Source organism: Seriola lalandi, unplaced genomic scaffold (genome assembly GCF_002814215.2).
Source record: "Seriola lalandi dorsalis isolate HSWRI2012SDOR001 ecotype SW California unplaced genomic scaffold, Sedor1 jcf7180002054585, whole genome shotgun sequence".
NCBI lineage: Eukaryota > Metazoa > Chordata > Actinopteri > Carangiformes > Carangidae > Seriola > Seriola lalandi.
Window position 1 is genome coordinate 2,337,967 of NW_019525138.1, and position 12,872 is coordinate 2,350,838.

Sequence of the window (12,872 nt, forward strand, 5' to 3'; positions counted from 1 at the left end):
GTTTGATTATAGATCAGGTCCAGGTTCTATATTAATACTGTGAAAGTATCAAAGCCTCAGTCCACAGAGAAATACACACAGCCTGTATTCAGACACTGAGCCTTAAAACCAGCCGTCAGGACTTCTGCAACTTTGTGATGTCACAACAAAGCAGTCACTGCCCTGGAATGAGACCAAGGTTGCAAGAAACCTGAATGTCACTGATGAGCAGCTATCCCGGCCTGACTCAGTACACCACCCAGCTCTTGGTTATCTCTCGCCTCGACTACTGCAATGCTCTTCTGATGGACCTTCCTTCACACAGTGAAACTTTTACAGATGGTCCAGAATGCAGCAGCCCATCTGGTCTTAGATCAGCCTAAAAAGGTTGCATGTCACTCTGCTGCACCAGAATCAAATACAAGTCCCTAATGCTGCCTTCTGGATCTGCACCATCTACTTGATCCAATCATACAACCTCATGCTCCTTCTCGGCCACCGTGTTCCTCCAAGGAATGTGGTCTGGGACAGCTGTAACTGCACACAGGCCAGTCTCAGTCCAGACTGTTGTGTTCTGTGGTTCCCTGATGGCGGAACAAGCTGCCGAACGCTCTCAGAGGAGGGGCATCCCTCTATATCCTCAAGAATCTCTTGAAGACCTCTAGAGCACCTCCTCTCCTAACATCTCTAACACCCTAACTAGCACTTACAGTGCACCAACAGTGCACTCCTTCACTTTATCTCCTTCACTTTTTGAATAGATGTAATACTTAATGCTTACAGCAAGGTCTCCCACTGCACTGAAGCTTTAGTGATGTCCCTCACTTGTAAGTTGCTTTGGATAAAATGAGTAAATGAGTAAAGGAATGACTTTTGCCATGTTCAGGAGTTGTGTCGTGATGCACGCGCCGTCAAATCATCAGATTTTGGATTTAGGAGCTTCCAGGATGAATTTACCATGTGTCCTGCTTCACAGGTATGGGGTTCTGCTGACCCAGAGGTTGAGTGAGGTGTCGGACAGAGAGCAGACGGTGGCTCTGCTGGAGACGGTCGGTGCAGAGGAGGGACACTACCAGATGGGCCTCACCAAGGTGCCTGACCCATTCATGACACCGAAGGGAAGTTTTTACTGAGCAAGTCAATATGTTCAGACACGTGTGTGTGTGTGTGTGTGTGTGTGTGTGCGTGTGTGTGTGTGTGGTTAGGTGTTCCTCAAGGAGCTTCTGTACCAGCAGCTGGAGGAGAAGTGGAGCAGCACTCAGACCTGGGCTGCCGTCACCATCCAGAGGAACATCAGGGGCTTCCTGTGCAGGAGGAACTTCAGGTTTTTCAAACAGAAAGCCATCGTCATCCAGAGCCACATCCGAGGACACCAGGCCAGGTACAGAGAGCGGGGAGACCACCATCAAACACATCTATCAGTAAACTAAAAGAACACCAGCGGTGAAATGCACTGAAGTGTCCAAAATAAAATAAGAGTTCAGTAAAAACCTTCGAATCATGGAGACAAAGAAAAGTGGATGACAGAATGAGAGAAGAAATTAAACAAGGAAAGAAAGACGGGGAAGGAATCAAGGATAGAAGAGAAAGAGAAGGAATGTATGGAGAAAAGAAGGAAGTAGACAAGGAAAAAAGAAAGAGGGAAGGTTGGAAAATAAAGACAGAGCAATGAAAGTAAGGACAAGAAAAACAACAGGAGAAATGCGTAACTTAACAAGCAACTTAAATTTAAAAACTAGATCTTCAAATGAAAATAAAATCAAATGTTCAAAGATTCTAAAGTGTCACAGCTGCTGCTTCCGTCTGTTTATTTTGCCGGGCCGTTCCCCATCCGGCCACCAGATGCCCTCAGAGTTCCCCACCAGTCCCAGTCACCTGACATCCACACCTGTCTCTTATACACATCTAAATCAACAAGAGAATAAGAAACAACAGGTCAGAGTAAGATTTAAATGTAGATCTCATTTAAGGAAACGGTGGAGATGCAGCAGTGAAAGTGTCTCTGATGAAGGTGTGAATTAGAGAAAGAAAACTGAAAAGTGAAGCAGAAATCTGAGCAGAGACAGAGTTACATTTCACCTGGAGCCTGAAATGAAGTCAGACAGTGATGCACTAACACTGAACATCTGTACGTCTGTGTGCTGCTGCCCCCTCTCTTCTTCCAGGAAGTACTACAAGCGTCTGAAGCTGTCTCTTATACACATCTAAATCAACAAGAGAATAAGAAACAACAGGTCAGAGTAAGATTTAAATGTAGATCTCATTTAAGGAAACGGTGGAGATGCAGCAGTGAAAGTGTCTCTGATGAAGGTGTGAATTAGAGAAAGAAAACTGAAAAGTGAAGCAGAAATCTGAGCAGAGACAGAGTTACATTTCACCTGGAGCCTGAAATGAAGTCAGACAGTGATGCACTAACACTGAACATCTGTACGTCTGTGTGCTGCTGCCCCCTCTCTTCTTCCAGGAAGTACTACAAGCGTCTGAAGCTGTCTCTTATACACATCTAAATCAACAAGAGAATAAGAAACAACAGGTCAGAGTAAGATTTAAATGTAGATCTCATTTAAGGAAACGGTGGAGATGCAGCAGTGAAAGTGTCTCTGATGAAGGTGTGAATTAGAGAAAGAAAACTGAAAAGTGAAGCAGAAATCTGAGCAGAGACAGAGTTACATTTCACCTGGAGCCTGAAATGAAGTCAGACAGTGATGCACTAACACTGAACATCTGTACGTCTGTGTGCTGCTGCCCCCTCTCTTCTTCCAGGAAGTACTACAAGCGTCTGAAGCTGTCTCTTATACACATCTAAATCAACAAGAGAATAAGAAACAACAGGTCAGAGTAAGATTTAAATGTAGATCTCATTTAAGGAAACGGTGGAGATGCAGCAGTGAAAGTGTCTCTGATGAAGGTGTGAATTAGAGAAAGAAAACTGAAAAGTGAAGCAGAAATCTGAGCAGAGACAGAGTTACATTTCACCTGGAGCCTGAAATGAAGTCAGACAGTGATGCACTAACACTGAACATCTGTACGTCTGTGTGCTGCTGCCCCCTCTCTTCTTCCAGGAAGTACTACAAGCGTCTGAAGCTGTCTCTTATACACATCTAAATCAACAAGAGAATAAGAAACAACAGGTCAGAGTAAGATTTAAATGTAGATCTCATTTAAGGAAACGGTGGAGATGCAGCAGTGAAAGTGTCTCTGATGAAGGTGTGAATTAGAGAAAGAAAACTGAAAAGTGAAGCAGAAATCTGAGCAGAGACAGAGTTACATTTCACCTGGAGCCTGAAATGAAGTCAGACAGTGATGCACTAACACTGAACATCTGTACGTCTGTGTGCTGCTGCCCCCTCTCTTCTTCCAGGAAGTACTACAAGCGTCTGAAGCAGTCCTTCACCCAGTTCTGGGCGGTGATGCTCGTCACCAGAGACACCATCAAGAGACGCCATTGGAGGAAGGTAGATACTCGAGAGAGAGAGAGAGAGAGAGAGAGAGAGAGAGAGGGAGAGAGAGAGAGTCCTGGACTGAGTTTCTTGGCAACCTCATGTTTATTGTGCTGTAAATCTCATATGCGATACCAGCAGCTTAACACAACCCTGATGATTTGTAAGAGGAAAAGAATGTCCAAGCCCTCTCAGTGATAACACCCTGACCTCCGTGTTTGGGATCACAGTAATTCTCCTCTCTTCTTTTTCATATCCGTTAAAATGACCGAGCGTCGTGCCGCCTCAGCCGGTGTCCTGATGGCAGCACATGTTGTGTGTCCTGTACACGCGGTTAGCTTAGTAAATATACTGTATACACAAACATGTAAACATACTAACAAAAACAAGAAAACAACAAGGAGCAAAAACACAATTATGAACATGTTTTGCTTGCTTTTATTTGCTTTGTGCAGCACGTCGGTCAGCTCAAGCTGTGTTTGAATGACTTGGCTTAACTGCACACAGGATTAGCTACGGAGAGGATGAGGGCCACGTGAATTTTTTTTTTTTTTTAGAATTTTGAAGAATTCAGAATTAGAATGAAATCATATTAAAGTCAGAATTCTGAGTTTAAAGTCTGATTAAAGTCACATGTGGTCCTAATGTGGAAATAAATTTTAAAAAATGAGATTAAAATCAGAATTCTGAAAAAATAAATGTTTTCACGTGAACCTAATCCTGTCAGACTAATGACATATTTTATTTATTGCACAGAACCGCATTAGGTAAAGGGTTATCTCAGCTAAAATAATATTAACAAAAAAACATTTTCTCAAGCACCTTTCTACCCATTTAGCTTTGGTTTTATTTATTCATGTTATGACATAATGTACAAAATCTCATCCCTTTCCTTTAACTACCTTCTTATCTTTGTCAGTTGGGCAGTCACACACACACACACACACACACACACACACACACACACACACACACACACACACACACACACACACACACGCCCTGCTTACACCTCAGTCACTTGGACTTCAGCCCCTCTCAGTGAAATTTGAAGCAGCGCTGCATCTCTCATTCCACCCCCTGTCTCTCAGACTTGCAGCTCCTCAGCTGTAACAGGTAGGCTGCTTCTCTTTCCTTTCACCTTCTGCATCAGATCTAATACAAAAAAATAATAATTTCCTCAGCCTTTTAGTTGATTTGACTAGAGACGTAGTTTACACCATGAAAATAATACAAACACAGGGTCATGACAGAGGAAACAACCTAGAGACACTTCTTTCAGCTTGAGTTTCAACTTATTTTATTCTCTTGACTAAACTAAACTGCCCGTCTTTTCTTTGTCAGTTCCTTTGCTTAAGTTGTGTCTTTGTCAGTCTATTTGGTGTTACTGTTTTATGAGGTTTGGACTCTGAACAGTGGAGCTTCCAGGCGTCGACTCACAGGCTGCCTGTGTCAGCTGTTCAAGCCTGGCTACGGTCATCGGGAGCTTTACCTCAGAATCTTGAGTGTTTACTAAAAAGCAAAGGTTTATATTAGACTTTGACAAACAGATTTGGGCTGAAAGTCAGTGTCATCACTTCTGATACAATATAATTACATATATTTTATGGAACTGATTCATTCTCACTTCTTGTCTGTACCTGAATTATTATTTTGATTTGATTCCACTTGTGTTCAGAGTCTTTATTTTCCTAATCATTTCCTAGATGTGTATCTATAATTTCTATGGAAGGTTTCTGTAGAAAAGATTACGAAGACAAGGTTAAGTTAATATTACCAGTTAATTAATTCCAATTAAATGAGCAAGTAAATATGCAAATATGCCAAATGTGTTTTTCTGTGCGTTGTTGTTGTATATGACAATTCAAATATGAGAATCACCTAAAATGACTCAGGTTTTAATGAATCTGTCAAGTTTTTCTAGCAGCTTCACACATCAGGTCCAGGTAACTTGTCCTGACTAGAGTGTATATACACAGCCTGTTTAAACAGTTGTCTTCTGTGTCTTTGGTGGAGCTTTAAAAGTTGTAGAAAATGACCTTGATTATGTCATAGTGATGTCATCAGGGTTATCTCATCTTTATTTTTTTTTCTATCAGAGAGCATTCATTTACAAACCCAGCATGTGGAATTTGAAAGATTTCTCTAGGTAGTGAGGATGTAATATAAGATTATGTAACATAGAGTTGCATTGTGGGAAATGAAGTCCATGGGTTTGGGAGCTTAGGGACTAAAAGTCAGAATATCCGAGAATGAAGCAACTCTAAAGATTTTAGTAGTTTATTAGAACATTTAATGCCGGACGAAAAGTCAGGGGATGGTTGAGGTTGATAGGATTCATCCTCTGGGGACTATGAATGACTATCCTGTAGTCGCTGAGATATTTGACCGTGACTAGTGCACCAGTGGTTTGCACTGGTACATCACAGCAAGTTCTAGGTTCAAATCAGCTGGCCGGTTCGGAGTTTGCATGTTCTCCCTAAGTGGGTTTCCTCGGTTCTCCCCCACACTCTGAAAACATTCAGTCTAGGTTGAAATGGAAATTTTATGATGCTTTTGTTTGTTTTTCTGTATTAGAGCCTGGTTCGATCTGGACCTAAATTCTTAACCTGCTGGTGGCGTTAGATAAAAGACTATTTCCACCACGATGCACCACAGGAAGTCATTCCTGCCTGTGGCCATCAAACTTTACAACTCATCCATCGGAGTGTGTCCCTCAGAGCCAATAAACTGACCCTTGGACTTATCTGACCCCGGTCAGCAGACGTTACATCATATTTTATTTATTTATTTACACTCCTCAAATGATACTAACTGTGCAGTTCTGACACTTTCAGACACGTGCAATTTTAAACTCATGCCCTTACATATTTAACATTTTTCTGATTCTGATTCTGATTCTGAGAACGTCAGGGGACCACCTACAGCAGTAGCATACATTACCAGGGAGTTATGGACAAAATTGTACAAATTTTGTGCTAATTCATCTCGTAGATATAAAGCTTTTTCTCTAATCATGACGATACACCCTCTGGGGATCAGTAAATAAAGACACATTAGTTGTAAAGTAAAATGTAATATAGTGGAGTTGTTGTGATCCACCAGTCAGAGGGTGTGTGTCCATCTGTTATGATTTGTAACACACTTGTTTGATTTGGGAAGGTCCATCATTGTAAATCCTGTCGTGTTGACACAGAGCAGGGTGTGTGTTTGTTATTGAGTTATTTTATAACTTTGTCATTATTGAAGTGAAACCACAGACAAAAGCTGAATGCTGCATGAATACATGTGCACGCCCCCGTTTAATCTGTAATGCATGGCATTTATCTGATATCTGTATCCAGTAGGAACTGAGCATGGAGTAGAAATATAAACATATAAACCAGGAGGGATGAAGACACATGGGGTGGCTCTGATCATAACTGTTATCATATCCGAGAGCTGTGATGAGGTGACTCCTCTCTGTGAGCTGTAAATCTCCTGATAAAAAGCAAACTTTCTGGACTTTTGGAACTGTGTGGGCTGGTATATGAGGCGGGGCAACGAGGACTGTGGGTGTTGCAGGAGTATATAAGAGGATGTGTATCTAAGAATAGGTCTGACTGAACACAGGCCTCAGGGAGAGAGGGATGAGGGCCTGTTGAAAGTTCTTGACGTACCTTGGATAACAAGGAGGATAACTCACCTGATGAGTTACACAGTGGATCTGCAACCAGCTTGAGCTGCAGGATGTGAAATCACATACTTCTAGATAAGATGAGATCATGCTCAACACATGATGACAAGCATTGTGATTGACTGGCCTTATTTCAATTTCAGGACTTTCACGAGAGGATCAAAGTAAAAACTGTGACAAAGACCAAGTCTGTCTCTACGGGAATGGTAAGACAACAAACTCACTGATTAAATACTGTATCAGAGAGATTCTGCTGGAACATTTCATCTAGTTTCTCCTGGGATAACTGCACTCTAATATTTGCTTTGTGTTGCTCTCCTGTCAGGATGTGGGGATGCTGGAGATCCCTGCTGAGCTGTCGGCCAGACTCCGCAGTGCAGCAGGTCTGCTCCATAAACAGAGCCAGTTATTTGATAAGACTGCAGTTTGCACATACAGTATACTCTGCTGCCACAGTGTTTTCATGCTTTTTCACTGTAGATCCACTCTCTCTCCACCAGGGCGGCAGCATCCGTCAGGGGTCACAGAGGCCGCACCTCCACAGGTGAAGGCGGAGCACAAGCTCAACCTGCCTCTGGATATAGACAGATACCCGTTCTCTCGTTATGCCAAGTCTGTATTACATGTGAGTAAGGCTGTGAGCACACACACATGCACACGTTCACAATCCAGTCCTGGTTTCAGATTGTGCCCAAGACAATAATCCAGTGTCATATTCAGATATTTGTCCTACAGAAAAGCAGTTTACACACTAAACATGCTGGGTTATTTATAATAACCTGCCAGGCTGCGGGGTTATGGGTTGGGTAGTTTTGACTTAACATTAGGTAGAATGTAGGGACCCAGCACAATGGTATGAAGATGCCCACCGGAAATCAACAGCGGGGCCAGTGCCACTGACTGAGTGATCTAGTTCCACTATTGTTCAGGCAAATGCCATGTGACTGAGCTGGAGTTTCCCCATTGGCTGTTGCTTTTTCAAAATGAATTGGCACAAACAGTTTCTATTATTTATTTAACAGAGACTGTAAATGTGACGTCACCCACAGGTTTCTGAAGAGCAGTTTTGAAGCTCAGAGAGAACTGCTCCACTGTTGCCATCTTGGCAGTGTCTGACTCCACCCCTAACTCTCAACTAATCCAAAAATGGTCAGAGATGGGGTGTGGTGGAGCCAAGACGTCAGTGTATGCTGGTTTGTGGCAAGCATACATTCATCCACCTGTCACTCAAAGCAACACGTCCTCAATTCTCCATAACTTTAAACCTTAATAACATGTAACCCGGTGAGTTATATAAACAGTTGTCATGAAGGAGGAAACAAAGTTGATGAGTAAAGAGACTTGTTTTAGGATGGTAGCCAGAGATGCCTGTGGAAGTTTTCATAGTTAAGTTTTTAATATAAAAATCTTTGTGTGTGTTTAATGGAAAGCACTGTTAACTTTTTGTATCTAAAAGATTAAAATGACTTGATTATTCTTTACAATACTTCTCATACAAAGACGTCCAACACACGCACACCTGAGTGGATCAAAGAATATGTATTTTATTACCTGTCTATCTTCATGTTGTGTCCTCAGGATACATGGTGCCAGCCTCAGGGATACCCCCTCCAGAGACCCCTCACCTCTCTGGAGCCTGAAGATGCCAGAACTGCCCTGGACCTTTACAAACTGGTACATGGGACTGATTAGATTACCTTAAATTAGTTCTTCTCATTCAGCTCATTTATGATTTTCGATCCTTTTTTCCCTCAGATCATGAGGTTTACAGGTGAGTCAGACCTCAGCAGCTGGAAGGAGCAGATGTTGGGTAACTACATAGTTGAGAAAGGCCAGAGCCGGCCCCCTCTGAGGGACGAAATCCTGGCCCAGCTGGTTTACCACATGTGGGGTCTGCAGGAGGAGCAGGACAGCCTGAGGGGCTGGCTGCTGCTGACCTGTTGCCTCAGTGCCTTCACCCCCTCACCAACACTGGACAAACCGCTGCTCAAGTAGGTGCTATGCTCGGTGGAGGATATACTGTAAACCTGTTAACCTTTCGTTTAGTATGTAATCCTTTAAATTTGTTTATAGATAAATTAGAAAATCCTGGTGAAAACTAACAGGAATAATAACTTCATTCAGAAACCTGCCACACAAACGATGACCAAATGCATGATTGGTTTTAAATTAAACCTGTGTGCTGCTGTAAATAAGTAAATAAAATTAAATATTAAAAATACTAGAAATGAATGAAGAAGAAATGATAGAAACGTCATCAACATGGCCACTCACTCACTCACTATGAATTCTCCAGACAATAACCTGCTCTATTCACACATGGGCTCAATGGGACATTAAACAGACTTTATACTGGTGAACTGACACTAATCATGACACATACAGCTCCTTACTTACTTGGATGAAACAAATCCACAGATTTTTGGGTGGACTGCAACAGCAGGTCCAGCCCTATAATCATGAATGTCACTGACTGACTGACTGACTTACTGACTGACTGACTGATGATATTTCCACCACTGGTCAGCTGAGTGCCGAGCCGCAGTTTACTGAGCTGCTCTGGTTTCCCAGCTGCTCAGAAACTGCAGGGAAGAGGAAGAGCACTTCCAATACACTGGGCCTCGCCTACAGTACAGCAAATAAACTACTTTCATTACATGGATCATTATTACTCAAGGAGGCAGAGGAATAACTAAACATAAGACACACTGAGCAGAGAGAGCAAGAGAGAGAGAGGAAGAGAGAGAAGTCATCGGTAATGAGGCTTGGTACTAACGACTATGACCAATGCTACATATCAAACAGAGGGAGTTAAGCATGAAGACCTGCCTCTAATAAAAGTCTGTTACGTTCTGGAGTTGAAGTTAATAAAGACTAAACTATTGTAGATCCAGACGGAGGCTGTGCTCTGTGTCAGAGACTCAATAAGAAAGAGGGTCTGTTTCGGGCTCCAGTGGTTCACCTGGTGGAACACGTGTTGTTTGGGTTTAGTCTTTGCCTGGCTGCCCAGGTTCAAGTCTGGCCTGTGGCCCTTTGCTGTGTGTCATCCTCTCTCTCTCTCTCTCTCTCTCTCTCTCTCTCTCTCTCTCTCTCTCTATCTCTCTCTCTCTCTCCTGAAAAAAATAACTTAATAAAACAAAGGTAGTCTGTCTCTTGTAACCTTCTCTGTGAGTGATCATGTTACAGTAAATAAATCCCAGCTCAGTCTTTGTCTTTCATGTATGTGTTTGGTGATTTTGTCAGATGACGTCACCGTTATAAAATCAGGATTTGACCAGAGGCGGTCCAGACATATTTAAGGTTTTGACGTCGTCTTGTTTGGTCGAGACCAAAACAGAGAGTGAATACTTCACTTTGTCAGGTGAACATAAATGTGACAATCAGGAATGTTAATGTTGCTCTGCATCCAATTGATAAACAGAACGCTAACATATGAGCTATCAATTTTATAAGGCCAGAATTGTGGCCAAAAACACTGATTAATGCAGCTTGGGCAGTCTTACCCACTACTCTATGTTTGTGAGAATCATTAAATGACAGTAGGGTGGATTTGGATGTGTCACAGAAGGCTCGTGCATGTGTACCAACTATTAACTACCACCTGTCTGAAAACCACTTCATCTGTCTGAACATAACTCAGTGCTTCTCTTGCAGGTATGTGTCTGACCACGGTCCAGGGGAGTACCGCTCACTGTGCCAACACAAACTGCTGACATCTCTGCAGCTCCCAGCTCCCACTGCCCGCATCTACCCCCCCACCCAGCTGGAGTGGACTGCCAGTCAGAGGAAGGGCACCATGCTGCTGGACGTACACACCTTCAATGGTGAAACTGATCAATTCTGCACTGTACTGTCCTGATTTGGTTGTTTTTTAGCTCCAATATCAAAGTAAAAAATAACATCCTCCATGTTTTTTTCAGATGAGAAGCTAACGACTGAAGTGGAGTCATGGACTACTGGAGAGCAGCTGGCCTCATGGCTTCTCCACTCCAGGTGCTCACCTACTGTCAGTCATATAGTGTATTTTCTCTACCTCACTTTGCTTAATAAAGTCCCTAACTGTACATCCTCCCTGATTGTCCTGCTCCATGTGCTGTTGCTGTGTCACAGAGGTGTGTCGGAGGCGGTGCAGGGCTGGTCCATGTCTCTTCTGACAGATGAAGGCTGGTCGGATCTGACTGGTTCAGACTTTGTCATGGATCTTCTGGCTGGAGCAGAAGCTGAAGTGCTGCCTCCACCAGGAACGCCCTCCTCTACAAACTCTGACTACCTGTTCAGCAGCCACGGAGACAGGTAGAGCAGTGAACGAGTGTGTCGTTTTTTTGGGGCAAGTCCAGAATTCCCACGGTGAGCATCTCTGTGTCTCTTTCCCTCCAGGATGCCAGCTACAGATATGGATGACTTCATCCCGCCTGCACCTCCAGTCCAAGCTCCTGGGCTGCCTCCTTTTGAGGGAAACCCATGGAGAATAGATTATCCACAGGAAGGTAGGTGTTACTGGCAATCCATGGTTTCTGCACCTGAACTGAGACTGTGCACAGGCCAGAAAAGTAACGCTCGTTTTGTGCACTTTACTGTATGCACTGTATCACATGGTTTGTTCTATTCTTATTAAGAACTACAAACATGGCCGCACTGTTCCCTTCTTTACTGTAGCAAAATATGCATTATCATGGTCACTTCATCCCGTTGCTGCGATACGTCAACATTGCCACCATGTTGGACCGGGCTAGACATATAGGAATAAACAGAGGAGCTGCAGTTTTTCTGGATGAAAAGCTTTATAATGTTTATATTTTTCACCCAATTTCAACAAGTCTTTTTATTTGAGGGTTTATGATCTACATGGAGTAAAAATAAAAGTTTGGTCTCCAGTTACTTAAACTCAAGATAGATTAGGCTGTAATCACTGTTTGTGGTTGTATCAATGTTAGGTTTACATGAACTGAATTACTAACATGATGGAAAATAATTTGTTGTCATAAAAAGTACTTATAACTCACGTTACTGTGGGGTTTACAAGCAGGTAGTCACAGCCGTGATCAGCCTCAGTACATCAACACATCAGTACACGTGTCCTTCAACCTCTGTTCTCCACCTGTTTGTAGGGCGTGGTCGACAGATGGACGCCTACGTTGACGACTTGTTTGATCCCGTACTCGACCAAGGCCCTCCGGTGAGTGATGTCATCAGATTTATCTCATGATGTAAACTTTAACCTGTGGTTAGTGTGAAGGTTGTGTCAACCTGTAAGAGTGTGTTGACTGCTCCCTGTTGGATTGTGTATCTCTGGATGTATCTTTTTACTGAGAGTGTGGAGTCACTGGGTCGTGTTCCCTCCTCATCTCACAGTGTAATGTAATGACTCATTCATGTTTGCGTGTCTATGTGTGTGCGTGTGCAGGACATGGACAGAGTGGCCATGCTAAACCGCAGGATGAGAGGAGGAGGAGGGATTGGACCCATGCAGCCTGGCATGTATGGAGCTGGTAGGAAAAGTGGATCTCTCATCTACACGACACAGTCCACATCATGTGGATTACAATCACTTAGTGTCCTGTAAAGTTGCATCATAAACATAATTAAATAGCCATTTTTCAAACATTATTATTATTATTATTATAATTTTTTATGATTATGTCTTTTCACCAAAATTGTACTGTTTTGCAAATGATTTGTCGGCCCAGTTGCAACAGGCTGGGAACCACGGTTCTATTGTACTTTCATGCATTAGCCAGTATGGTCTTGAAACATGTATGTGATATTAAAAAAAGTTC

General features: G+C 42.8%; 1 protein-coding gene across 1 annotated transcript in view; it reads left to right on the forward strand.

The window, feature by feature from the left end:
* Positions 1 to 12,872, forward strand: part of myo15b (myosin XVB) — a 48,468-nt gene that overhangs the window by 18,380 nt on the left and 17,216 nt on the right. Inside the window, exons 22-35 of the mRNA XM_087177282.1 lie at positions 956 to 1,070; positions 1,185 to 1,360; positions 3,341 to 3,434; positions 7,239 to 7,301; positions 7,421 to 7,478; positions 7,596 to 7,720; positions 8,674 to 8,769; positions 8,851 to 9,086; positions 10,750 to 10,919; positions 11,016 to 11,088; positions 11,206 to 11,388; positions 11,473 to 11,582; positions 12,204 to 12,271; positions 12,500 to 12,584. Coding sequence (XP_087033408.1) covers positions 956 to 1,070; positions 1,185 to 1,360; positions 3,341 to 3,434; positions 7,239 to 7,301; positions 7,421 to 7,478; positions 7,596 to 7,720; positions 8,674 to 8,769; positions 8,851 to 9,086; positions 10,750 to 10,919; positions 11,016 to 11,088; positions 11,206 to 11,388; positions 11,473 to 11,582; positions 12,204 to 12,271; positions 12,500 to 12,584 — 1,652 coding nt within the window. The remainder of the gene's footprint in view (positions 1 to 955; positions 1,071 to 1,184; positions 1,361 to 3,340; positions 3,435 to 7,238; positions 7,302 to 7,420; positions 7,479 to 7,595; positions 7,721 to 8,673; positions 8,770 to 8,850; positions 9,087 to 10,749; positions 10,920 to 11,015; positions 11,089 to 11,205; positions 11,389 to 11,472; positions 11,583 to 12,203; positions 12,272 to 12,499; positions 12,585 to 12,872) is intronic.